The following is a 24,511-nucleotide window of genomic DNA, read 5'->3' as shown; positions in this document are numbered from 1 at the left end:
ATTAAAACTTGCCATGTTGTTTGGGTATAGGGGTAACTTTTTAAAAAAACTTGCAATGTTATTGTTCTCATACTGGTAGAGAAACTTCTGTTTTGGATAACTACTCAGTTTGCAAGAGCACTGTTTTGAGGTAGATTTGCTGCCTCTGTAGAAAGTACTGAATCTTTTCTGGATCAGTGTGCCATAGTCAGAGAGATATGTGAGGCTGGCTGTAAATTCGTGGCAGTCAAGATGCAGTATTAAGTGTAGTGGCTGAAGAGGGTAGGTGTCTAGTGGACAAAACAGAGTCCTGAATGATATATAATCCTTGCAGTTAGCAAGGACCTGCCTGTCCAGTCCGTAGCCATTAAGGTTGTCAGGTGCAGAATAGAGCACAGTCTGGCTACAGAAACTAGCCTGCTTGGTGTTCAGGACAGTCTCCAAGAAATACAGGTATTCTAGTATTTTTTACACACTGATTCAGCTACAGAATTTGCAAGTATAACTTAAGATGAGGTACATGGAGAACAGGTAGGCTCCTACCCTCACATAAAGTCCCTCAGCTTGTGCATTGAGACTGGTTACCCGTAGTGCACAGACCTGGCTATCAGCTCTCGGAAGCACGCCAACGGGACAGGGAAGAGGTCTTCCAAGAAGCCTGTGACAACAGGCCAGTATTACCCTGGGAAGTTGATGACTCTGAATATATATGTTTTTTGTATTTTTCCTCAGGTGGAACAGCTGCTTGTGCCACATTGTTTCTCTTAGGTTTTTAGCAGGTCGTGTTTTGTGCAGCTCACTAAGGGAACAGTGTACCAGGGTAATAACTTGATTGATAGGTTTTATAAATAATTGTGGCCTTCTTCCTGGCATAATTACCTGGTCAATTAGAAATTAAGAGCTGTAGTAAGCAGACAATTCATTGAAATCAGATTTTTTTCTCTCTTCTGTTATCAGAAACATTTACCTGTGTTTTGAAGCCCTGTTCAGTGGTCCAATGGCTGGTAATTTTAGCTCAGGTTAGTCCTGTTCCACTGCAGTAATGAGCAATGAACTGAATTGTGATCAAGTCTTCTGAAGGGTAAGCTTATGTTGCATCCCGACTTGGAGCCCTGGGACCTTTGTGCTTTTCTCCCAGTAGGGCTGTGAGGGGTTTATATATAGAGTGTGACAGCAAGGTAAGAGCTGCCAAGAGCTACTGGAAGTACGGCTCGCAATGATGGCATGTGCAAAATTTTCCTCTTCCACAGCCTAGTGTTGGAAGGGTAGGGATTAACTGGGAAAAGGAAGCTAACGCAGAAGGTAGGAAAGAACTCCTGCTTAAGATGATGCACGTAACAAGAAGAGTTGGAGTTTTAAATGTGATGAAATTGCAAAATATGTAGCAGAGCTGAGGTAAAAGCTAGCGTAACAAAGCAATGTGTTCTCATGGTGTTTTCTTTCTTCTCTGAAACAAAACCCTTCATTTTTCACTTGCTGTGCTCTTACTTCTGAGGGCAAAATGTACCGACATGCCAGTACTCCATCAAACTCAATACCCCTAACATATTTCCCTTACTAGACAGGAAAAATAAACCACCGGTTCCAGTACAGAGAGAAGCATTTTATTTTATTCATGTTACTACCTTTAGTGAGTCAACCCATACTGCACAGTTTCAGCTTCTGAACAAGGTCAATTGAAACTCCCCTTAAAGCTCTCTGGTTTTCAGTCTGGAGGCTGTTCAGTAAGTTTAAATGAAGCTATACTTTATTGTTAAAACAGTAGCAAGAATATTTAGCCATCCTGCTGAGGCACAGAAGATTACAGCTAGTCTTGCAAATAAAAATCTGTGTGCTAGATCCCAGCTCTGAAAATCTTTTCTGTATTCTGCGTTAGCAGCAAATACACAGAACAAAGCTTAACAAACTCTCTGCAGTCAACAGCTTGAGCCAACAGGCATATACATTTGTTTATTAGCCAGAAGGTGTCAGCTCACTGTGACCTAGTGGTAGGTGGTAAAGATTGCCCAAACAACGTTAGGCAGTCACCTGCACATCTGCAGAGGATTTGAGATGGCTGCATACATGCTTCCAGCATGGATAGCAGCTGGTATGTGACAAGCGCCTACACTAGGAAGTAAATTGCTATAGGCAAAAAAAAAAAAAAAATACAACAACAACCAAACCAAAAAAACAGTGGAACTACAGTAACACATACCACATGAACATAGGTATTGACACTGACCCTGCTCTCCAGCAAGATACAAAGTGCACACATGCATTAACTGTCCTTGCCTCACCACAGTAAATGAAGGCATAGGGCTGTTCTGCCATCTCTTGTCAGTTGAGTGAAAAAAGCAAATCTGTCCAAAGTGGTGACAGACTAGAGAGATGCAACAGGACAGTACCGTATGGGAAACAGACTAGTTGCACCTGAGAGCCATGAAGGCCAGCATGCAATCTCCTTAATAGGCTTTGTAGAACAAGCGTCCCCTTAGCAGCCTTGAGTGTGAGGGTATAAAAACAAATGGATTATTGACACACTTTTTCATCTACTTGCCAAAGACAATTTTCCTGTGCAGGATTTATATCTAACAGAAGTGCTTTACTGAGGAATAAACAGAAAACAGCTCAAAAACAAAGACAGAAAGTGACTCAAATTATGGTTTCCCTGACAATGCCAATAAGACTATGATGCCATTGATACTGTGCTGTCTGGATCTTCCTCTCCCCTAACTGGTCCTCATCCATGTGAAAGTAGTCATGTCACCGCACCCCTTCAGCTGCAGGAATCCGGGATACTGTCTGAAAGGTAACACGTGGGCACTTGATGACATGGCTTGCTGGACAGGTGCCATCACTAAAAGAAAAGAAAGTGTATCAGATTTGGTTTCAGGCTTTTGTTCCATTAAAATAGTTTCTTACCAACTAGGAAGAAGCTAGTTGTACTGTTGTCTGTTATTTTTTAAAGAATAATACAAAATGCTGAGACTAAAACTTCTGTTTGTCAAGAAGGTGTGGGAAAAGCAAACCCAATTGGGAAAAGGACTAAGAGTTGTCTTTTCTGATTCTTTTTTTTTTTTCTTTTTTTTTTTTTAATTGCACAAGAATTAACTCACACCAAACCATGGCATGTCAGGTGTTGCTTAATGGGAATCTAAATGGCTTTTGCCACTGGACTGTAATAACTTTCAGGTCAGTGCAATAAGTTTTAGTCTCATAAGGAATTTTTTTCCAGCTGTTCATGTCAAATTTGTTGAGGTTTTTGTTGCCTGTAGGCTCCAGTGGGAAATCTCACTTTATCTGCAGAGCCTAAATTACAGTCTTTGATGTGTTTTGTTTCAGAACTCAAACCAAAACCAGTTGTCACAGCAAATCACTTGTACCATGTGTGGATCAGCTCACCTATCCAAATTGCAAGCTACCAAAATTGCTTGTTTGATGAAGTCTATAATATCTGAAACTTCTGAATATTCATTCCATCAATGTAAGCATACGTTTTTCTGATTTTTTTCCTTTAGTACTAGGTCTAGTTGCTTACTCGAAGCAACTAAAAAAGTTGCTTCTAGTGGGTTTACATATAAATTTCCTTGTCAGCTTCCATTTATAATAGTAACTCCTTTGTAACATCTCTTCCATCTCGCCTGCCATGCACTATCATGTTATTTACAGTTCATGATTCTACCACAGAAAACCATCTCTTTCAGCTTTTAAATACACATATTCAGTGTTGCGAAAACCTTCCTGGCTGTGTGGTTGATAAAGCAAGAGACATCTCACCTGCGCAGCCTCTCACACACTCCCTAAATAAATCTACAGTAGCAAAGCTAGTTAGGTTCAAAAACTTTTACACACAAAGCAGAGTGACAAATGTAAACATGTACTCCCAAACCAAGGCCAGTGGGTTTCCACATCACCTAAAAAATACAAGTAACAAAACTACCTGCTCAAGGAAGGGGGCACTGGTGATAGCTTCTGCCCCATGTTTCTCATCTGATTTGAAAACAGACTTGATATTTTCCACACATTCATATAGGTCAGGGCTCATGCTACAGGAGAACTGCTCTAGGATCCTCGCCAGAAGCTGTTTCATTTCAATGCAGCACATACTCTACCAAAGATTGGAGTCTTCCCCTCAGAGCTCTTCCTCTCAGACTTTTCAGCAAAGTGACAGAGCAGCATTGTGGTTCTCCTTCAGTCTCTGTTTCAGCTTCATAGCTGAGCACTCCCCCTGAAGATAAAGATCAAACAAAGCAGACAATCCACTTGGTTCACAGTGCTGTTGTTCAACAAGTATCCCTTGGCATTTTGTTCCTGACTCAGTGATGATGCGGTGCACAGTTTAATGACGTAAAACGTAACAGTCTGGCATGATCAGGGCAGCATGCAAGGCTCACTTGTATTGGATTTACACTAGAGAAAATGCCTGTAAAATAGTCATACATAGCTATGGTTAAGCACATATCACGTGTCAAAGGGGCTGGAGGGACATTTCTGCGAAAACTATTTGCCATTTTGTGTACAACTGTTCCTTTCTCTTTTGCTTCTGTTCTTGTTCTGAACAGACCTGAAATGAGCATCGAGTGCCAGTGTTAACATACAGGTATACAAAGCAGGTTAAGCAAAGTCTGAAGGCTTTCATGATCTCTACTAAACTCTGTAACTTTCAGTTACTACCAGTGAAGAGGGCTAGTTACAAACTATCTGAAAATAATTACCAAGCTGGAAGCTAGTAATACTACAAAGTGGAAATGTAATAAAAAAAATTAAACAAAACAAACCCCCAACATTCAAAATTACCTTTTCAGGACTAAACAAGGGGCAAAGAGGAATCAATTCCACTGTCTTTGGTCTGAATAAAAATCCCCTGCCTTTGATCTAAATAAAAATCACCAGTTTTTGGTCTTGTTAAAAAATAAGAGCACCTACAGGTTGTTCAAGAAGCGCTTTAATGTTGGCTTTATGCCAAACACAACAGTACCCAAAGCAGATGCAAAACTTTCCAGCAAGAGCAGCACAAACTAACTTGGAGCAGCTTCCACTGTTCTGCTGCAGCTGCATCCCCTTTCTGCAGCACTCATGGATTCAACTTTCAGGTCCAGTGCTGAACAGACCTAACCTCAGTTACACCAGGCCTAAAGAGCCCAGGTGCTTCTGACTGATGGAGTCTCTGTACAGCAGAAACGCTTTGCTTTCACAGCTATGAATAGGCTGTGTCATGTAACTATTGCTTCAGCAGCAAATTCTCCAGGGTGCTGTGGTGGAACTCGATAGGAGGAGTAGAGAAAACACATGATGTAGCAGACATAAAAACATTCCACAAAATAGTAAGTGTAATCCTGATAGGCATGCTGTCAGTATTCAGAATAAATGGTTGTTACTGACACGCTCCCTTCCTGCTTACATATTGTGAGTGTTTCTATGAATCAGCAGTTAATATGGGGGATTCCAACATCCTTTAATAAAAACTGCAAGACTCTTAACTAGTGGATTTTTAAGACTGTCAACAGAATCAAGAACTCTGTAGTCACATTAGCAGTTTTTCCACAGCAACTGAAATGGATTACTGACACTAGTGTAGATGCAACAGACTTCATTGGCTCTACACTGTAGGTTTTTTGTATTGCGTTTTCATTTTTGTGATGCTATGGAACAAGAAGAGACATGCAAGTGAAATAACCAAGATAATTTTGCTTTACATTGCTCACATTGACAACTCCCCTAGCAAGTTTTTAAATGAGAAGTCCTGTGTGCTCCCGCCTCATCTTTCACCATCCCTCCCTCCTCCCCAGAATAACAATGCCTGCTACAGACCAAGCAAGACTAAGGTGTTGGGGGGAGGAGATTTGGCAAAGCACAAACTGCTGATGTAGGTACTCTGTTGGGAGACAGTAGGTGATTTCTGCAGATGCTAGGTTCAGGGTACTAACCTACACAAATAATTTTTTAAGGACTCATAACATCAGCACTGACAGAGAAAACGAAGTCACCTTGCAGCAACCAGTAGCGCAGAACAGGTCACTCGTACATCGGTTCTGCAGGGGACTGAAGGCGCACCGCCGTCCTGCAGGCGCCCAGCTCCGTGAAAGGCTCACCCTGCTGGCAGGCTCGGGAGTGCTTTCAGCTGAGTAGTCGGGAACATCAAAGGTGGAGGAAAAGTAGTCAGAATAAGGTAGATCTTGTAGCAGCCGTTATTAGAGATTATTACTGATTTTTTTTTTTTTTTGTCGTTCCCCCTCCAATCTGTAATGATTGGACACAAAAGCCTAGAGGTGCAAGTATGTGTGCGTATACCCACACTCACCAGTAACACTGGTCTAAAGCCTGCTTAAACGTTTGCAGAAACCTGTTCAGCCTTATGCAACTGGAATAGCAAAAAAATACAGTTCTGCCTGGTGTAAACCTTATCTCTAACTACCTGATCAGAGAGAAGGGAGCTACAGCTTTCTTGGAGTGGAAACTAAATCTCACAAAGCCTGAAATCCTCCTGCAATATAAGCAGACGTGAGAGGATACGTTCACAGGGGCCAGTCACTGTTTGCAATTCAGTAGCTCATGAATCAGCCATCAGTTGCTATAAGGCAATTTAAAAACTTGTTTCATGAGGTTCTTTATTAGAAGAAGTATTTTCCTGAATTCTTGTGATAGGTTTCATCTTTCCAATTAGTCAACGTTCCTCCTTTTCCTTAGGGTGGGATTATATACTGCGAGTCCCACAACTGCCTTTTAGAGAACAGGACAGGATGAAGCTATATATTTCTCACCAAGCCTGGTTCTATACCTCCCTCTGATGCCACCTGGCATATTACAGAAAACAATGTTCTTTCTCATGCAAGAGTAAAATACCAAATCAATTTAAACAGTCTTTTGTTCAGAACATGGCAAATGTTTGTGCTGCTAGTCTAATAGGAGTGTACCAGTGACCGGGGCATTTGCAAAAATTAAGGCTTTGATGATATGTAGTTGTTGAGCATGCCACCTTATCTCCTAAACAAATGCAACCTAGAATCTCTAAAGCAAAGAAACAGCGACACAACCTACATCAAGCAGACACCAGCCTTGAAAGTCAGTAGGTAGGACCATCAACAAAGCATGGTGGGCCAAGAATCAGGCAGGATTAAAGAATCCATCACCACTATAAACTTGTTAGCACCAATGGAGTTGTGCTAGCAGTCAGTTCTTGAGGCACAGTGCTGTTGGTACTGGAGAAGTCTTTTTATTAATTACTAATGAATTAAATTAATTACTAATTACTAAACAGATGATTGCCTATGATAATTATGATAAACCAATCTTACGATAATTCTTCATAATATTAATATTCTAAATGTCAGAGATGTAACTGGCTTAAGCCGGTGTGTACTGGAAATGCATATACCTAGTATTTGATAATGAAGACCAGCTTCCAAACATCCCCAGCCATCAGCAGAAGGTTGCATGTCTTCCTACTACAGTTGGCAGGGAAAGTCCCACTTTGCTTGACAGGAGTACTTTTCAAGTCAGTAAAACAACTTCAGCTGGCACAGAGAAGCTTACAGCTCCTTGTGCAGCCGGCAGTCAGGACTCCCCCAGTTCTGCTGACAGGGAATAGTGTGTAGCTTTAACTTCCATCGGGAGCTACAGATCAGTTCTGGTGATGCCAAGAAAATCACAGCACCATACACAAATGCCCTGACACTACAGGCTACCAGCATAAACTGAAAGTTCAGCTTTTATTTATAGGCTGTAACTCTACACATCAGCTGAGAGAGACGATGGAGTTCCTCTGCCACAATTCCAGGATATCCCCTCATTTTGTGTTTCCCTCTTGCTGCGGTTTAACCCCAGCAGGCAGCTCAGCCCCACACAGCTGCTCAGTCACAGCCCCCATAGCGAGGTGGGGACAAGAGCTGGAATGGCAAAAGTGACAGAATTCATGGGTTGAGATAAAGACAGTTTGAGGCAACAGGGATGGGATGACCAACAAAACAAACTGAAGAAAAATGAGTGATGCAAAAGCAATTGCTCACCACCAGGTGACTGACATCCAGCCAGTCCTAACTGTTGAACATGATGTTATACAGCATGGGTCGTCCCTTTGGTCAGTTGAGGTCAGCTGTCCCAGCTGTCTCCTCTCCCATCCTCTTGCTCACCCACAGCCTGCTTGCTGCCAGGGGGTAGGGTGAGGGGTGGGATGTGGCAGGGGGAGGGGATGGGATTTGGAGGCAGAGTAGGAGATGGAGCAAGCCTCAATGCTGTGCAAGCATTGCTTAGCAAGAGCTAGAACATTGGTGTGTTATGAACACTATTTTGGTCACAAATCCCAAACAGCACCATCTGGGCTGCTATGAATAAAATTAACTCCATCCCAGCCAGACCCAGTACATCTCCCTAAATATAACGAGAGGAAGAGATACTGCTCAGCATATTTCCTTTTCTTAAATTAATTACCCCTAGAAAGCCTTGGCATCAAAGAAGCAACGTTAATATTCTTTACTGAGATGCTCACTTTTTTCTTTATCTGAATTTAACAACTAGGCTGAGATTTAAACGTCTCTCTACAGATCTTTTTAGGGGGGTGGGGGGTGGGGGGAGATGGAGAAGCCAGTTAAAAGTTTAGGGAGGAGGGTACAACTTAGGACCTTTGCTTAGATCTGCTTGCTTCCAAAGGAAGTTTTTAAATGCAAACAATACCTCAAACAATGCCTCATCATAGCTTTCATTTTTTAAAACAAAAACCCAAGGTTTTCTGACTCTCCTTCACAAGTTGCATTTTCTATAGTATTCTTTTCCTGTTTGCCATTCTCATAACTTTAAATAGTCACCATGCAGCCTTATTTTTGACATCCTATTTTCATTTGTGCTCAAAGAGCCCCAAGAAAGCAAGAGCCATTTTATCAATAAGAATTCCTTGAGAATTAAGATTTTTGCTACAGCTCTTCTAAATTTTTCTGGTTATCACAACTGATGATATAACAGAAGCATGCAAGTACTTGTCTTCAGAGGTCTCAGGCAGACTCCCGGAGTGTAAGGGAACTTCAAAAGACTTGGTTTTTGGTTAAAGTATGCTTTTATGTAAACATATTTTTTTTTCCTGCCACCACTTAGTAGGGACAATTTCAACTGATAAACTTCACACTAAAGTTTTCCTACAGCTTGAGAAGTACGTTGGCTGAAGAGAAATCGCAGTCAAATAGTAGATTTGGGACTTCCCCTGCCACCCCTCCCCACCAAGTGTCTTTACTGTCTATATTCTTGCGGCGTGCATGTTGTGCAGGTAGGCACATAGCCATCTGTTGCACAACAGATATCTGCTGCATAATGGCAAGTTCAAATGAAAAATAGAACAGATTTCCACTAGGGCTGTACTGGAAAAACTGCCTGTGACTTACCTGGGAGCTGGTAATATTTAATTGCAAACGTGAACGATGACAGATTAGGCTAAAAACCAACTTGGAACCATTTCCATGGTTTTCTAAAACAATACTGAGCAAAGTTTGATGAGGCCTCTGTAAGTAGTGTAGCTACGTCCTGTACCTGTATGTAGAAACTATTTAGTAATTCTTCCAGTGCAGGCTGAAGAACAGAGTAATTCTCACATTTAGCTCAACACACTATGGTATTATTTTATCCTTTTCCTATTTTTGTCAGTAACAAAATGTCAACAGGCACCATCGTGAATATAAAACAAATGGAAGCACTGGAGCTGGACGTAATTTCTTACAATGTATGAATGTAAAGTGCACAACTACTTTGTAGATTACTAAGAAGGACATATATCTTTATTTTCATATCTTAAGAGCAAACAACTTTTCAAGTATTTTAAACATTACTCCCTGTTCCTACCGCCTAAAACAATCACGGTTCTGTATCTTCAGCTTGCAATATGGTAGCTGCCTTTCAAAGAAATAATAATGTTGCTGCTACATTGAGTCATCTGGGTTGGGTAGGACTGTTACAGACCAAATTTTAAAATGTGTTTTTTACCTTGAGCGGCCTGCCTATCACTCACTTCCCTTGATTCAACAGCAACTTCCATGACCCTTTTTAGTGCACCTTCCTAGAATAAAATAGAAAAGTTGAAAAATCACAAGCCACTATCTTTTTTCTGGTACTTCCTAAGAACTGCAACATCCATCTTACAAAGTGAATACTTTTGCTTAACTGCACAGGGACTATGTGATACGGGTTTAATTCCACTGCAAAACCAAGACCAGTGAATGTATAAATTTAACGTTCATGATCCAGGTCAGCACGTGTTATCCTGGCGAGTATTTCTGGGGGGAAAGCACTGAAAACACTAGTGAAAAAAGATCAGTGAGCATGGCAAAATCATGACCTAGTCCCACATGGGAGGAGTACAGGTGCAGAAGGGAATTAAAGCAAGGAGGCAGCACAGGGGTCCTCTAGAATAACCAGCAAGAGGTGTGCTCCACAGTACATTTTGCTCCTTCTGCCATGCCCCAACAGAGTTTTCCAGCTGGGGAAAACTTTTCAGTTCTAAAGGTAAGTGATAATTAAAATATTCAGTGATATTTACAGAAACTCATATTTGCAACCAAATATATTCTCCTGCTACTCTGGAATGAAAAGATACCTGACTTATGTTTAACATGCCTCAGTGCAAACTTACCTTTATAGTGGTCATGTTACACTTTTAAAATCCTGTGAGCCATACCTGCTCAGAGTTGCTCTGGCTCCATGGAATTTCATAAATAGGATGTTGCTTCAGAGAACAAGACACTTCAATGTTTTTGATTAGCGCTCCATAACCACAGGGCAATAGATTCACATCAGAGCCAAGAATCCTGCAACAAATAGCACCAAGAGACTCCATGAGTATGGATTTCCAGCTGAAAAAAAAATCACCTGCTACCAAACTCCATCGGGTTCCCTGTGCCAGCTCAGATTTTGAGATCGCAGCCACAGCTAATGAACTCGTCAAGAGCTGCAAGAGATTTTCCCAGAAGATGGCAGGAAATGGCTCCTAAGGAGGTGCCTCTCCAGTGCTTCACCAGAGCTTCAAATGCCTTTGGGCAGTACTGCACCTGGGAACCCATTTCAGTTTTAATTCAGAGATTCAGTTTTGTTTCAAGAGATTCAAATACAGGTGTTCACTCAAAATGCAACAGCCTAGCTCTGATTTTTGAGAACTACTGAATTCTTAATTGTAATGGAAATTCGAGATACTTCTGATCTCATGTTTTATGTTCAGATACAGCTGCACAGAAAAAGGTAAATTCAAACTAAAGGCTATCTTTGTGAAGATGCTTGATTAAGGATATTATAGTTGGATCAATTCATGAAGGCTTGTATGAAGCAAATGTATATCTTGGTTAACTTTACTTCTGAATTTTCAAATTGCTCTCCAAACCCCTAAATACAGCAGAAATCCCAAAGATCTTTTGCTGTATCATCTTCCTAGGATGTAGCTCTGAGAGGGAAGAAATCAGAACAATGCCTGGAGAAAAATGACAAATGCTGATTGTGATAACATAAGTTTACATTACACCATTAACCATTAACACTGGAAGAGAGCAGGGCTGCTGAGGGGACCCTCTCCACACAATCTTCAGAGAAGTTTGTGAACCAAAGTGTCTCAGTTTTTCTCCTCTTTTAATACATTTTTTAATTGCTGATTTGGTACTGAGCAGGAACCTCAAGCAACACACAGAAGTCCATGTGTTTTGCTCTCTGGACCCGTGTCAGGTTTACAGCTATCACTAGCAGATGTGATCTCTCTACAAAGAAATGTTACACAAGAGCAAGTCCTTCCTTCCAGAGTTTAGGGCTTCTCTGGACACTGGTTGGAGGGAACAAAGATGACTGTGAAAATTATTTCTTGCAAGCACAGAGGAAAGAGCAGAGGTAATGGAAGAGCTGCCGGTGGAAGGCTACTTACAGGGGAAAAGGAACGGGGGACCAAAAGGCTCTTGTCAAGGTATTGGAGGGACTACATGGAGAAATTTGAGGAAAAGAAAGAAAAAAATTTGATAACCGGTCATTGCTTTTTTAGTTTTAAAAATGGTGGAAATAAAACATGTTAAAATCATTTTTCATTTCAGCCTATTTCATCTGCCCCTAAAAGCTTCAAAACAAGATTGGAGAACAGGGGAGGTTGGTGCCTCCTTGACATTAATTCGTCACATTTTTCACATTTTTCCAGTACGTTCATGCTGAGCTTACATTCAGTGTAGGCCACAAAATTATATACTTCTTGAACTTTAGTTTTATTTTTAAACATGCTTGATCTGGCCTACCCAGATTAGTCACACTTTGAAAATTAAAATTGCATCCAAAAAGTATACCATGTTAAAACTTATTGCAGAATGTGCAACTAGAAAAGCATTCCCTTAAGTCCCCTAATATAAAAGTAATTTCCAGGATGTGCATGTTTGTCAATTTATTCTTTATTTCTTTATTTCCACTCTTTATGCAAGCAAAGCAAATTCTTGTGTTAGTCAAAAAGTTGGCTTCTTTTTGAAGTAATGGTACAGTAAAGGTAGAGAATAGGAGTCAAAGCTTTTTCAGCGAACCCCACTGCCGAGACAGTGCGTCAGACCGTAGGGAGGCTCTGTACCACTGCTGGCAAGCAAGACATGAAGGGGCAATGCACATCCTTTGCCACTTCTTTCCCACCTTCTGCACTCATACCTCAGCTGAACAACACCGTCAGGGCTTTGTCCTCCTGGAAATGTTAGTGTTTCAATAGCAGAAATACATTCGGTGGTTAAAAAAGAACTGTCAGCAGCACAGGGTTTCAGTTTGAGGCACACACTGAATTTGAGAATACACAACTTGGACAAGCAGATTTGCATTTTGGCAAATGCCTCTAGTCCCCAAATGATATTTTAAACTGGACTGGGGTAGATTTCTAGACTCCAGATGACTGACTTGCTGCCCCACATGGATTGCCTCTTCCCTTAAATTCACATGCCTTAAAACACTTTGTATTCTATTTTCCAGGTTGTGCCTGGCTTTCCGTCACTACCCTCACCTGCTCCTGACAGCATCATAAAAGTTTTCAGCCATGTCAAACTGCAGTACTTCTCTCACCCAGAAACAGAAATCTACAGATTCTAAATTGAAAACCACAAAACTATACCACTCACCCACACCATATATACACTGCCTCCTAACTCAACGGGGTTTTAATTCTTTTTTCCCCTTTTTTTTTTCTAAAGTTACCAAACTTTCTTGGTTAGTAACAGAGAAAATGGTCTTGAAAAATGAAGATTATGCAAATCTTCATTTGTTTCCAAAGACACTAAAGGAAGGTAAGAGAGTGTAGAGGTTTACCTGTGACTTGCTTCTGGAGAAGAATCACAAGCTCCAGGTGCAACAAAATCATCAGGAACAAAAACATGATTTTGGTCTCCAATCTGAGACTCATCCTAATCAAATGAAACTTCTGTTAAAAACCTTCCAAGATACACAAAACTGCTGGGCTGTTTAATCTAGCAATAGTGTTAGTACTGCTGTTTATAGCAGGCAAAGTTTTGCTTTCACTTACTATGATGGTTCTTCTTGTTGCAGAAATCTTTAAGTAACACAGGGCAGCTGCTATCAAGCAGATCATGGTGCTTACAGCATTCAGAGCACAAAGAGCAATGCAGACTTTCTGAAGAACATGAAGATAATGGAAATTAAAGATTAAATCAAAGTATTTGTAAATGTCAAAATAATAACAAAAAACTAAAACAAACGCAAATACAGAAAACACAAGGTTGATGATGACAATTACTTCTTAGAAACATATGTGATGAAGTCTTCAGGACAAATAATCTCCAAGACTGGAGTAATTTGCAAAAGCTTGTTTTGCCCTATTGTACTTCCTGACAGAGAGATCCAGACAGGTTTAATACTGCTCAGATGTTACTTATAGTCCATCTATTCATCCAAGAATTATAAGCTTCCTCTTAACTTTTCTGTGGAAAATCCAGATGTGAGATAATCACCATTAAAAAGAAAATGTTAGCGCACTTTTATATTTGAAGGTGATGCTGTTTGGAAGTTGTATTTTAGCAGTTTGTAAGGAATTAAGGCTGAGAAGATAAAAGACCAGCAAAGACATCAAATCATAGCTAAAACTTACACTGTATTTAACCATGCAATCATGTCTGAATTAAGCTGTAGTTCTGGTTGCATAAAACACAGACAGGACAAGAACTACATACCAGATCAGCAATGCACTGGTCAAAACCCAGCGATGAGAGAAAAAAACCTGTTACAGAACCATAAAGAGCTTCTGACCAGTGTGGAAGACCAGAAAAATAACAATTTTTCACAGTAAACACAGCAGTTGCCTCAGCACTGTACTCTTGCACAAGTGTGGACATTATCAAAGCAGTCATATTGAGCAGTGTGTGCAGGGTGCATTGAGAACAAGGTGAGCAATACTGCACGGCTTCACGTGGTATAGCTTCAGCACTATCTCTTCTGTACATTCAGTGCAATGTTCTTCACAGCAGAAACAAACCTTGTTTTCACCCATACCCACCTTTAAAAACACAAAACTCCACTTTTCAATTTATTGGCTGTTTTATGTGACATATTTATCGGCATAATATAGAGCCTATGTGTTAAACTCTACCTCTGGCTGCAAAGCAGACTGGAAATACAGGCTTGTAAAATGAAATTTGTACCATTTGGTAAGCCAATGATTCATGCATTATAAAGCCATATTCTGCAATCTTCCTATTTGAAAGGAAGATTTACTGATAAGCTCAAGAAATTTAAATACAACTTAGTTGAAATCAAAGCTGCACTGATTACTAAGCAATTTTAGTATCCATGCTCCTTCAGATTCATAGCAGCCTGAAAATTCTTTCTGTGACTGATGTGTAAGCCATTGTATATGGAGTGCACACCTTTTCTTTGGTTCATGAGTATGTTTTGCATCTCTATGGATGGAATGAAACCCAGAGGTAAAATTTCAACGCAGTCAAATCAATAATAGTTATGTTGGTACACCACTGTTGTTCGTAACTTTAAAAACTAAGATAACATTAATTTGAAGTAGAAATTCAATGTTTATCTATCTAGAGATAATAAGGGTTTAGCTGTCATACTCTCTAGAGTCATAGTGTCAAAGGTCTTCCACATACATAAACCTCATATATAAAAAAAATATTATTTCAATAATGCCTTTTGGCTGTACACAATGCTTGAAATCACAGAGTGCTCCAAAACTCCTGAAATGTTTAACCATCTCATTTGGAATAACATTAGCAGTTCTCTGTGCTGCTTTGGTACCTTGATATTGGGTGAATCTAGATTGCCAAGTGCTTGTAATCTTGGACTCTCACTGCAATATACCTACTGGCATGTTAAGGAACAAACAATAGCTTTCTTGAAGCAATAAATGAATGAAAATAAATATTAAAAAATCTTTCCATTAACCTTTTAAGTCCTTCAAGCCTTTACACACAATTATCTTTATCCCCAAGTGACCCTGTATCCTTCAATTTCAATTATTCCACAGTTTCTGGTTCATAAATAGACATTCTTCCACTTCTTATGACACTGATTTCAGAAAAGTCATTTGCATCCTGTCCTTTCTTGTGCAGATTGCCTCTTCCTCAAGTAGAAATGTTCTGAAAAACTATTATGTTTTGCTCTGTTTACTCTACTTTTATTTTTTCATCACAGTTCTTGATGTATGGTATCAACACAAGTTTTCCTCACCAGGTGAAGCAAACCTGGAAAAATAATCCCACGCACAGATTATACTGACCAAGCTTTCTGTAGGTAGCTCACCAGTACCCACCCAGCCTTTTTTCAACAGTTTATCTTTGTTACATTACTATAAAAATCCTTTATGCTAGTTCTTAAACTACTATGATATTAAAAATCAGTGTATAATGCCGCAAAAAAAGATTTTCTAAGGTTATATTTGGGATTCCCTCCTACATGGCCCCATAAAATTGTCTAGAAAGCCTTGTACCAAATCAGCTGCATCTTCAGACCCTGAAGACAGAAGCCAGCTATTAATGAAGTCAAACAAAACTATTTCTGGGCTAAGTATGCTAAGAATAAAACCTTTCAAAACATCTTTTTGGGGTCTTCAGCTTTGAAACATAACATCTTTTATTTATATTTATATATATTTTTATATATATTTTTATACATATTTATAACACCTTAAGAAGACTGCAACGTAAAAAAAATCAAGTGTTTAGGAACACAGACAAAAAAGTTCTCTTGTGGATTTCAGTGGGTCTGTTCACAATTTGAACTGAATCAAGGCCTGAAAACAGACAGGTGGGGGTTTTTCCCCCACCATGCTGATCTGTATTACTTGCATCTCTATATTAGTACACTTCGTGATCCCAGGACAGCAAGCTTACATGGAAGAAACACATGTATAATTTCTGTGATGAAATACATATAAATCAATACATCGCTCACCAAATTGCATCTGGGTATACTGAGCAGAAAATTAATGCCTTGACACCCTAATATAAATACAGCCAGGTTCAGCAGAACACAGATGACAGAAAGCAGAACAAATAGTTTAGCCTGGAACAGCAAAAAAAAGTTAGCAGTGGTGCAGGGGCGGTCTGGAAACTAGGACCATGCGTGGCAATCAGTTAGCTGAGGGGAATTTGCTCGAGCTTGTCTAGACAACAATTAACATGATGGGGCATGTTTGCAGAGCACAGGGGAGTGGGAGACGGATGGCGCCATCCTTGGCGCCAAGGAAACGTAACACCTTGCTGTTAATTGATGGTAGTTAACCACCAATCAGGGATTGCCTAGTATGTAATGCTTAGCTTCAAGAACCAATTAGTTTAAAACGCGCAGCTTCTGAAAGCGTATAAAAACGCGTGCTTCTGTACAATAAATTGACATTTGCTTGCATCAAGCTGCGTCCCATCTCTTCGTTCGCCGCACAGTGGGAACCCAACTTAAGGAACCTATTGGTTCCACCTTGAAGTAGAAATCCCACTCTCAAACTGAAGCTGGGAATGACACTCCCCTTCTCAAAACTCCCCAGGACTTCAGTGCCCCAGGTCATTTTATTTTAAACCAGTAAATGGTTACTCTGTCTTCTCTCTCTCCTTATTCTGCACAAGCTCTGCAGTAGTAAAATACATGCAACTACAGAAAAGTGCAGCCAGCTAAAGGTTTTTCTGGAGTGCAAATATTTGCAAGCCATCCGACTTCCACTGTATCTCAGTCTTCTGCTGAGCTTACCTCTCAACACATTTACATTAGTAAGAAACCTGAGAAGGAAACAACTTAAGACACCAGTTATTCTGCAAGAATTTCCAAAAGTATTTTGCAGCACAAATAAATGAAAAATATTTGTCCCAGTACAATGAGGACAGAGACACTTAAGGGTCTTTGGTTATATAATTTTATTTCCTCCTGGCCACTAAAAATCAGAACACCTCCATTCATAACTCGGACAATAACTTCAGTTTTATAAACCATCTAAAAGACCAGCAATGACAGGAGTAACAGAGTACTTGAACAAGGACAGGCAGAAGCAGTGTATAAAATGAAGTCTTTACCTTCACGTATGCCATTATAATCTGCAATCTGTGCTTATGTGAGATGTGGGATATGGATTTGAAACACATATAAGAACTTTTCCTGTCCCATTTCATACACGCAAAATTTTTCTGCACTTCAGGAGAGAGTATTATGTGTACAACTGCTTCTTTAGAGGCAAATAAAAATAACAGATTCGTCTCTTGACATATTTAAATTTTAAGCACTCAATCCTGCAAAGCAAGTGTCAGGTTTTTAATGTCCAAAAGAATCCTTGTTAATAACAGTCTGCTCAGTCAAATTCCTTTGTATCAAAATGGTCTAAATTAAAAATGCAAGAAATGACATAAAGTTAAGACAGATTTAAGAAAAAAAAATCACACAATTTTTTTTGAAGAAACATGTTAAAATCTAAGAAGAAAAGGAAAATTATATTATAAATATGCAAAATAAGGATGATAATTTCTACCTTTATGTTCTAATAAATTCTACCATACAAAAATGTAGTTTAAACCTATTTTTTATTATATGTATAGTCCATTTTTGACTGCATAATCTAATATGCCCGCTGAAGAGGCAGAAGATAAAAATAATTCTACACACAATCTAAAACACCACCAAGATCTGAACCATAACTACAACATTCACTACTACATATCCAATAGTGGACAAAATAATCTATTGTACTTTAGAGTTGAGAGAAAAAAACCCTTTTCTTTCTGCTCCATAACTGGTCAGCATCTTCACAGAATCACTGAGGTTGGGAGGGACATCTTGAGACCATCTAGTCCAATCTCCTGCTCAGACAGGATCATCTACAGCAGGCTGATGAAGACCAGTTGGTTTTGAGTATCTCTACAGATGGATACTTCACAAACCCTCCAGGTAACCTACCCCAGTTTTTGACCATCATAGTAAAAAAGTTGTCTTTTGTGTTCAGATGGAACTTCCTATTTTTTTCAGTTGTGCCCATAGCCTCATCCTGTCAGCAGGCACTACTGAGAAAGGTCTGGCTGTCTCTTCTTCATTCCCTCCCATCAGCTATTTACAGAGATGGAGAATATCCCCCTTGAGCCTTCTCTGCTCCAGGCTGAACAACCCCAGCTCTCTCAGCCTCTCCTCAGAGGAGGGATGCTCCAGTCCTTTCATCATCTTTGTGGCCCTTCACTGGACCTGCTCCAGTATACACATCTCACTTGTACTGGGGAGCCCAGAACTGGACACAGCACTCCAGGTATGGCCTCACCAGTGCACGAAAAGAAGAAGGATCACCTCCCTCAGCCTACTGGCAAGTCTGCCTAATGCAGGCCAGGACACCATTAGTCTTCTTTGCCAGAAGAGCACTTTGCTGTGTCATGGTAAGCTTGTTGTCCACCAGGATCTCCAGGTTCTTCCCTGCAGAGCTGCTTTCCAGCAAGTTGTTCTCCAGTGCATACTGGGGTCATTTCCCTGCACAGGCAGGGTTTTTCATTTCCCCTTGCTGAACTTCATGAGACCTCTCAGCCCATTTCTCCAGGTCCCTCTGAATGGCAACATTTGGGTTTTCAGCCATTTCTCCCAGTTCTGTATCAACTGTGAACTCACCAAGAGTTTTCAATGCACGTCACTGTCCATTTATCTAACATGCACCCTTGCCAATTTATTTTACAGACTATATTATCCTGCGGTTACAAATTCAAACATCTCCATCACTACTCACCTACAAACATAAATCAGGTGTTCCACTTCATCCCAGTGAAAGATCCCACCCACACGTAGACCAGGAGAGTACTCCTCAACTTAGAATAAACAGGCAAATATGCTATTTCAAAAGACAAACCAGAAGTAACTAGTCTTAACTGAAGTGATAAAAATGGAAACAACTCGAATTATGGATTTAGTATGGCTCACAGCCTACATCTTCTGAGCATTAGATACACATGGACTGTGAACAGCTACAGAAAATCTCGAGGAACATTTATATGAATTAAACTATAGGGAAACAAAGTGTATTCTAATATTAGATGCAGTATTTGCTAATGCCTTGCATGGATACTGTCGTCCAGGTGAGAGGTCATCATGTATTTGAGGACTCTGCAGCAGCATAAACTTGCAAGATAAGGTTCTCACCCTATCACCCATTCTGTATAGGTAGATTGCTTGCTGTCCTGCTGCTACCACTATTGAAGCTAATATCTCATGCCAGAGAAGAACTGCTTTCACCTTAATAGGCACCACATACAGGACTGAAGCCCAAGCAGGCACTTAAAAATTAAATGAAAAGAAAAACATTTGGTCCGCAATTATTAACTCTTATATCTTATATATTCTATATATATACTTTATAAACATCCTTCCAGGAGAAGGAAAGCCAATATATTATTTTTCCATATGCAAAGCAGCAAGAGCAATAATTAAGCATTAATTACGGGACCTTACTAATCTTCTATCAACTGTGAGAGCTATTTATTATACCATATGGAGACATGTAACACAACTGTCAACAAAAAGAGCCACACAGAAGTAAAAGACAGACTAATTAATTTAACTAAAAGTCACGTACTTCTAATGCAACATTAAAACACCCCATATAAATGAGAATGTTTTTCAGCATAAAAATAAATTATTAAAAAAAATAATCAGAGGAAATCTGACTTTGACCTGATTATAAAAGCTAAAAGCATATTTCTTTTTTTTGCTTATACTGACTTTAAAACCTTTGTATGAATACCATTTATTGACTTAATGGTGGAGACCTGCATGTGAACCAAAATATTAGCATTGAGATATTTTACTTCTAAAACCCAGATTAAAAGGCACTACTACAGTAGTTCTCACCAAAGCCAAATGTCTTTCTTTATTATGAAGTACATGGATAGGAAGAAATTTTCTTTGTAGGGTTAGGGTTATGATATGCAGGTGCTGTTCACAGTGTTTTATATTGTTACTAGAAGGGCTAAAATTTAAGAACACCACTTCGCTAGCACCAGAACTAAGTATTGTGGTCTAAATACTAAATCTTAGTTCCATCTATGTAAATTATTCAAGGTACAGATATCAAGAAGGCAGTAGCTAGCCCTAAAAATCTTTATTTTACGGCTGCTGGGAAATATTTTTCTTCTGACAAAATTTTCCAATTAAATTAAATGTTTGCTACAATTTTATGCTTCAAAAATTTTCAAGGTTTCAAATAAATACTTGAATTCCATAAAGTTTTCTGTTTTCCAATGAAGATCTGTAAATTTTTGTCACAGACCTAAAAATATTAACATTTTTTAATTTAAAAGAAGTTTCTAATAAAAATTTCAAATCCTTATGTTAGCACACTGTAAAACATGAGAATAACCAGACTGAATGATTCATACTGAACGTGCAACTTGGACTTTTCTGAGTCAAACCCCACAAACCTTTACATGAAAACTGATGACATGTATGAACACAAAAGCTGGCACGCTAGCTAACAGCAGAGACCTAAAGTACTTGACACAGCTGAAAGCCTGAATTGCATTCACCCAGCCTGCATCCACATTGTTAACTACTTGACTCCATGCATTTGCAGGCATCAAACTGCTCCCCAGCACCTGCAGCTGCCACACTTTAACTATACCCAGCACAACTGCCCTGTGTTTTCCTGCAGGCTTGCACTCCTGTCACTTTTAGAATCACAGAATCATTTAGGTTGGAAAGGACCCTTAATATCATCAAATCCAACTGTTAACCCAGGACTGCCAAGTACATCACTAAGAACATCTATGCATTTTTTAAACACCTCCAGGGGTGGTGATTCCACCACCTCCCTGGGCAGCCTGTTCCAATGCTTCACAACTCTTTTGGTGAATAAGTTTTCCTAATATCCAATCTAAACCTCCCTGGTATAACTTGAGGCAGTTTCCCTTGTCCTGTCATTTGTCACCTGGGGAAAAAAGACCCACACTCATCTGCCTACAACCTCCTTTCAAGTAGTTGCAGAGAGCGATAAGGTCCCCCAAATCTCCTTCTCTTGCTAAACCACCCCCGTTCCCTCAGCCGCTCCCCGTCAGACTTGTGCTCCAGACCCTGCACCAGCCTCGCTGCCCGCTCTGGCCACGCTGCAGCACCTCAGCGTCCCTCTTGCAGCGAGGGGCCCAAACCTGAACACAGCGTTCGAGGTGCGGCCTCACCAGTGCCCAGGACAGGGGGACCATCGCTGCCCTGGCCCTGCTGGCCACACTGTGTCTGGTACCAGCCAGGGTGCTGCTGGCCGCCTTGGCCACCTGGGCACGCTGCTGGCTCACGCTCAGCCGGCTGTGGACCAGCACCCCCAGGCCCTTTCCCACCAGGCCCTTTCCAGCCGCTCTGCCCCAGCCTGTAGCGCTGTGTGGGGCTGCTGTGACCCAAGGGCAGGACCTGGCACTGAGCCCTGTTGAACCTCCCAGGAATGGCCTCGGCCCATCGCTCCAGCCTGCCCAGGTCCCTCTGCACAGCCTGCCTGCCCTCCAGCAGGTCAATGCTCCGTGTCCCTACTCAGCATCATCTGCAAACTTACTGAGGGTGCACCCAAAGCCCTCGTCCAGATCATCGATAAAGACGTTAAACAGGACTGGCCACAACACTGAGCCCTGGGGAACCCACTTGTGACGAGTCTCCAGCTGGGAATATTATTTTAAGTATCATTTAAACAGTAGTATCAGTACTATTAGTATTACTAAGAGTATTTTATATTATTATTATAATTTATTTACTAATTAGATAATAAATACTGATTTGCCTAAGCAGAATTTTGTTGTCATGTATATGCTAGATGAGAGGATTATAAAGAACCATGACATTAAATTAGTGTATTCAGTAGGATCCCTCTGACCAACCACCATAGCTCACCAGTAAGCGTTTAGTGCGGCTGATGAGATTAAATAATACTAATGAGTACTAAGACCAGTATTACTGGGACCATTGCCGTGAAAACTGTGGAGTATGTGGTAAGTGGAAAGATTTAGGGCAAAAGTTTCTAAAGGAGAGACAGAAAACTGAATTTACTCTATAACAATATCGGTCAGGTTTAAAAGGTGGAAAATCAGAACAGACTGAAGAAAGGAAAGGACAAACCAGGATTACATTTGTACTTGATAGAGAGGTTATCAGACAAACAAAGCGAAATATCTTTTCTAGGAGGTAAGAAAGTCTTACCCAAAAACACTGTAACGTATAAAACCAGAAACAGCCAACTGGAAGCACAAATGAAATACTAAAACTTAGAAAGTAAATTACAACCCCAAATAATTACTGGAGCTCAACACTGACTATGGTGTCAAAAGACACTCATGAAGAGAAACAAGGTCATGGGGGCTCTGATCATTGCTTTCCATACAACGGATACCCAGTCTGGGGCCACTCCTGAGAGCCTGGAGATGGTCATATCTGAGTGGCTCATTCTTCCGCTGGGTACACAGGGACCATTAGCCACATGTGACTCATGAAGCCCCATACCCTTGTTCCATTCCCATGGCAGGCTTTGGGGAGCTGGGGCCAGAATGGCTCTGGGTTCAGAGGATGCTGACACGTTCTCTAGGGCTACAATCTGCCTCTACAGGCCACCACATACTCCATGTCATGGAAATGTGTCATGCCTGGCCAAGATGGAATACCTTGTAATAAGTTTCACTGTATTTTTGGCCATTTCTTCTGGTTTCTCATGTGGAACAAGTAATCATCTTCTTCCACTGCTGCTGTCCCTATTATGAATAACAATTACTGTTCCTGTTCTGAGAAGCAGGATGAGGCTGTTGGCACTGTTAGCGTTCATTTGAGTGCTCTGTGTATTTGTCTGTGTTATCTGTGTGGCTGGCCATGTGTAAATATGCATCTATGTGTTGTGTACACACGCTCTGTGTGCATGTGTCTGCTAGGAACACGCACTCAGCCTCACTAGCAGCTGGACTTGGGGACATAGAGCTGCTGCAGCCTCACCTCACGTGGGCTGCCGGATCTGTTCTAATTCCACTAACTGATGGTTTCTCACGAATCTGATGGGTTTTGTAGTCTTTCCTCAGTCAGCTTCTGCATGTCAAAATCAATAAACATAAGCATAGACCATAAATGCAAATAAAAGTATTTTCCTTAGAAGGGATAGCTACAATTTCTGTGAACAAATTGAACGTTATCTTACCTCATCTGTTTTATCATCAAAACAGTTGTTAATAAATACCTGTAGTTCATAAGGAATTACCATCAAGATCACAATGTCCATCTCACACCCATCTTAACCTTGCTACCGTTCTTTCCAAACTGTGTATTTCGACTAATTTTGGTTTCAGCAGTATATCTTTGGGCAATATGCCACGTTTACTGAAATCTGCTGATCTGCTAATCAGGGCTCATGGCTTCTCAGCTGTGGAGATATCCTACTTTGGCGGCATAATATATGTGATGCAGCAAGTCGATAGGGCCATTTCTGTATCAGTTGCCAAAATATCCCCATCAAATACACATGCACCACACACACTCCAATGCTTCCTGTTTCTGCTGCATTTATAAAACAGAATGCAAGAATTCATCAGTAGCTGTGCCTGGGTGAGATTCATCAACAGGTAACAAACCAGACCAAACGGAAGTAGATAAGCTTATCCACAATTCTGGGGGTTTGAAGGGTCACTAGCATTATTTCTGAGCTCCAATGGCTTTGCAGAAGTGTCACCCAGAAAAAATCTGTAGCAACTTTATCCAAATGCTCAGCTCCTGTCACAATGAAGCAACAGTGCCACAATGATACTGCATCCTTTTTTATACTGCTCTCTTTAAGCAAGGTAAAGAAAGAAGGAAAAGGGATGCAAACAGTAAAGGCATAATATCCATCTGCAACTTCAGCACTGTTAAGGAAGCTGATTTGATCAGCTCCCTCAGAGATTTCATGCAACCTGCTTAGCTTCATCATGTCTCTTCAGTTCTCAGCTCATAGTTCATCAGGGCAGCAGATTTCCCTTTCCAGAACTGGACATAGTATTTCCAAAAGAAAAAGTCTCCACTAAGTAACCAGTATCCTCTTGTGCTCATGGCGAGCAGAGGCCACAGTGCTGGTACGCTGGAAGGCCGTATTTCAGCCAGGCTGCCCAGCTGCTTCTTC

The 24,511-nt window shown here is 40.5% G+C and overlaps 1 protein-coding gene across 1 annotated transcript; it reads right to left on the bottom strand.

Annotated features, from left to right (window-relative positions):
- Nucleotides 1–2,151: 2,151 nt before the first annotated feature.
- On the bottom strand, nucleotides 2,152–23,638 carry ENTREP1 (endosomal transmembrane epsin interactor 1). The gene is given in 11 exon segments (XM_056323684.1): nucleotides 2,152–2,708; nucleotides 2,711–2,801; nucleotides 3,887–4,064; nucleotides 4,066–4,189; nucleotides 9,925–9,997; nucleotides 10,616–10,745; nucleotides 13,237–13,331; nucleotides 13,451–13,558; nucleotides 14,315–14,437; nucleotides 16,348–16,458; nucleotides 23,558–23,638. Coding segments are annotated over 11 exon segments (1,209 nt in total). The 3' UTR covers nucleotides 2,152–2,613.
- Nucleotides 23,639–24,511: the final 873 nt, after the last annotated feature.

The sequence above is a fragment of the Falco biarmicus genome, chromosome Z (assembly GCF_023638135.1).
Source record: "Falco biarmicus isolate bFalBia1 chromosome Z, bFalBia1.pri, whole genome shotgun sequence".
NCBI classification, from domain to species: Eukaryota; Metazoa; Chordata; class Aves; order Falconiformes; family Falconidae; genus Falco; species Falco biarmicus.
Note: the sequence above shows the minus strand (reverse complement) of the source record. Positions and strands in the feature narration are given on the sequence as shown.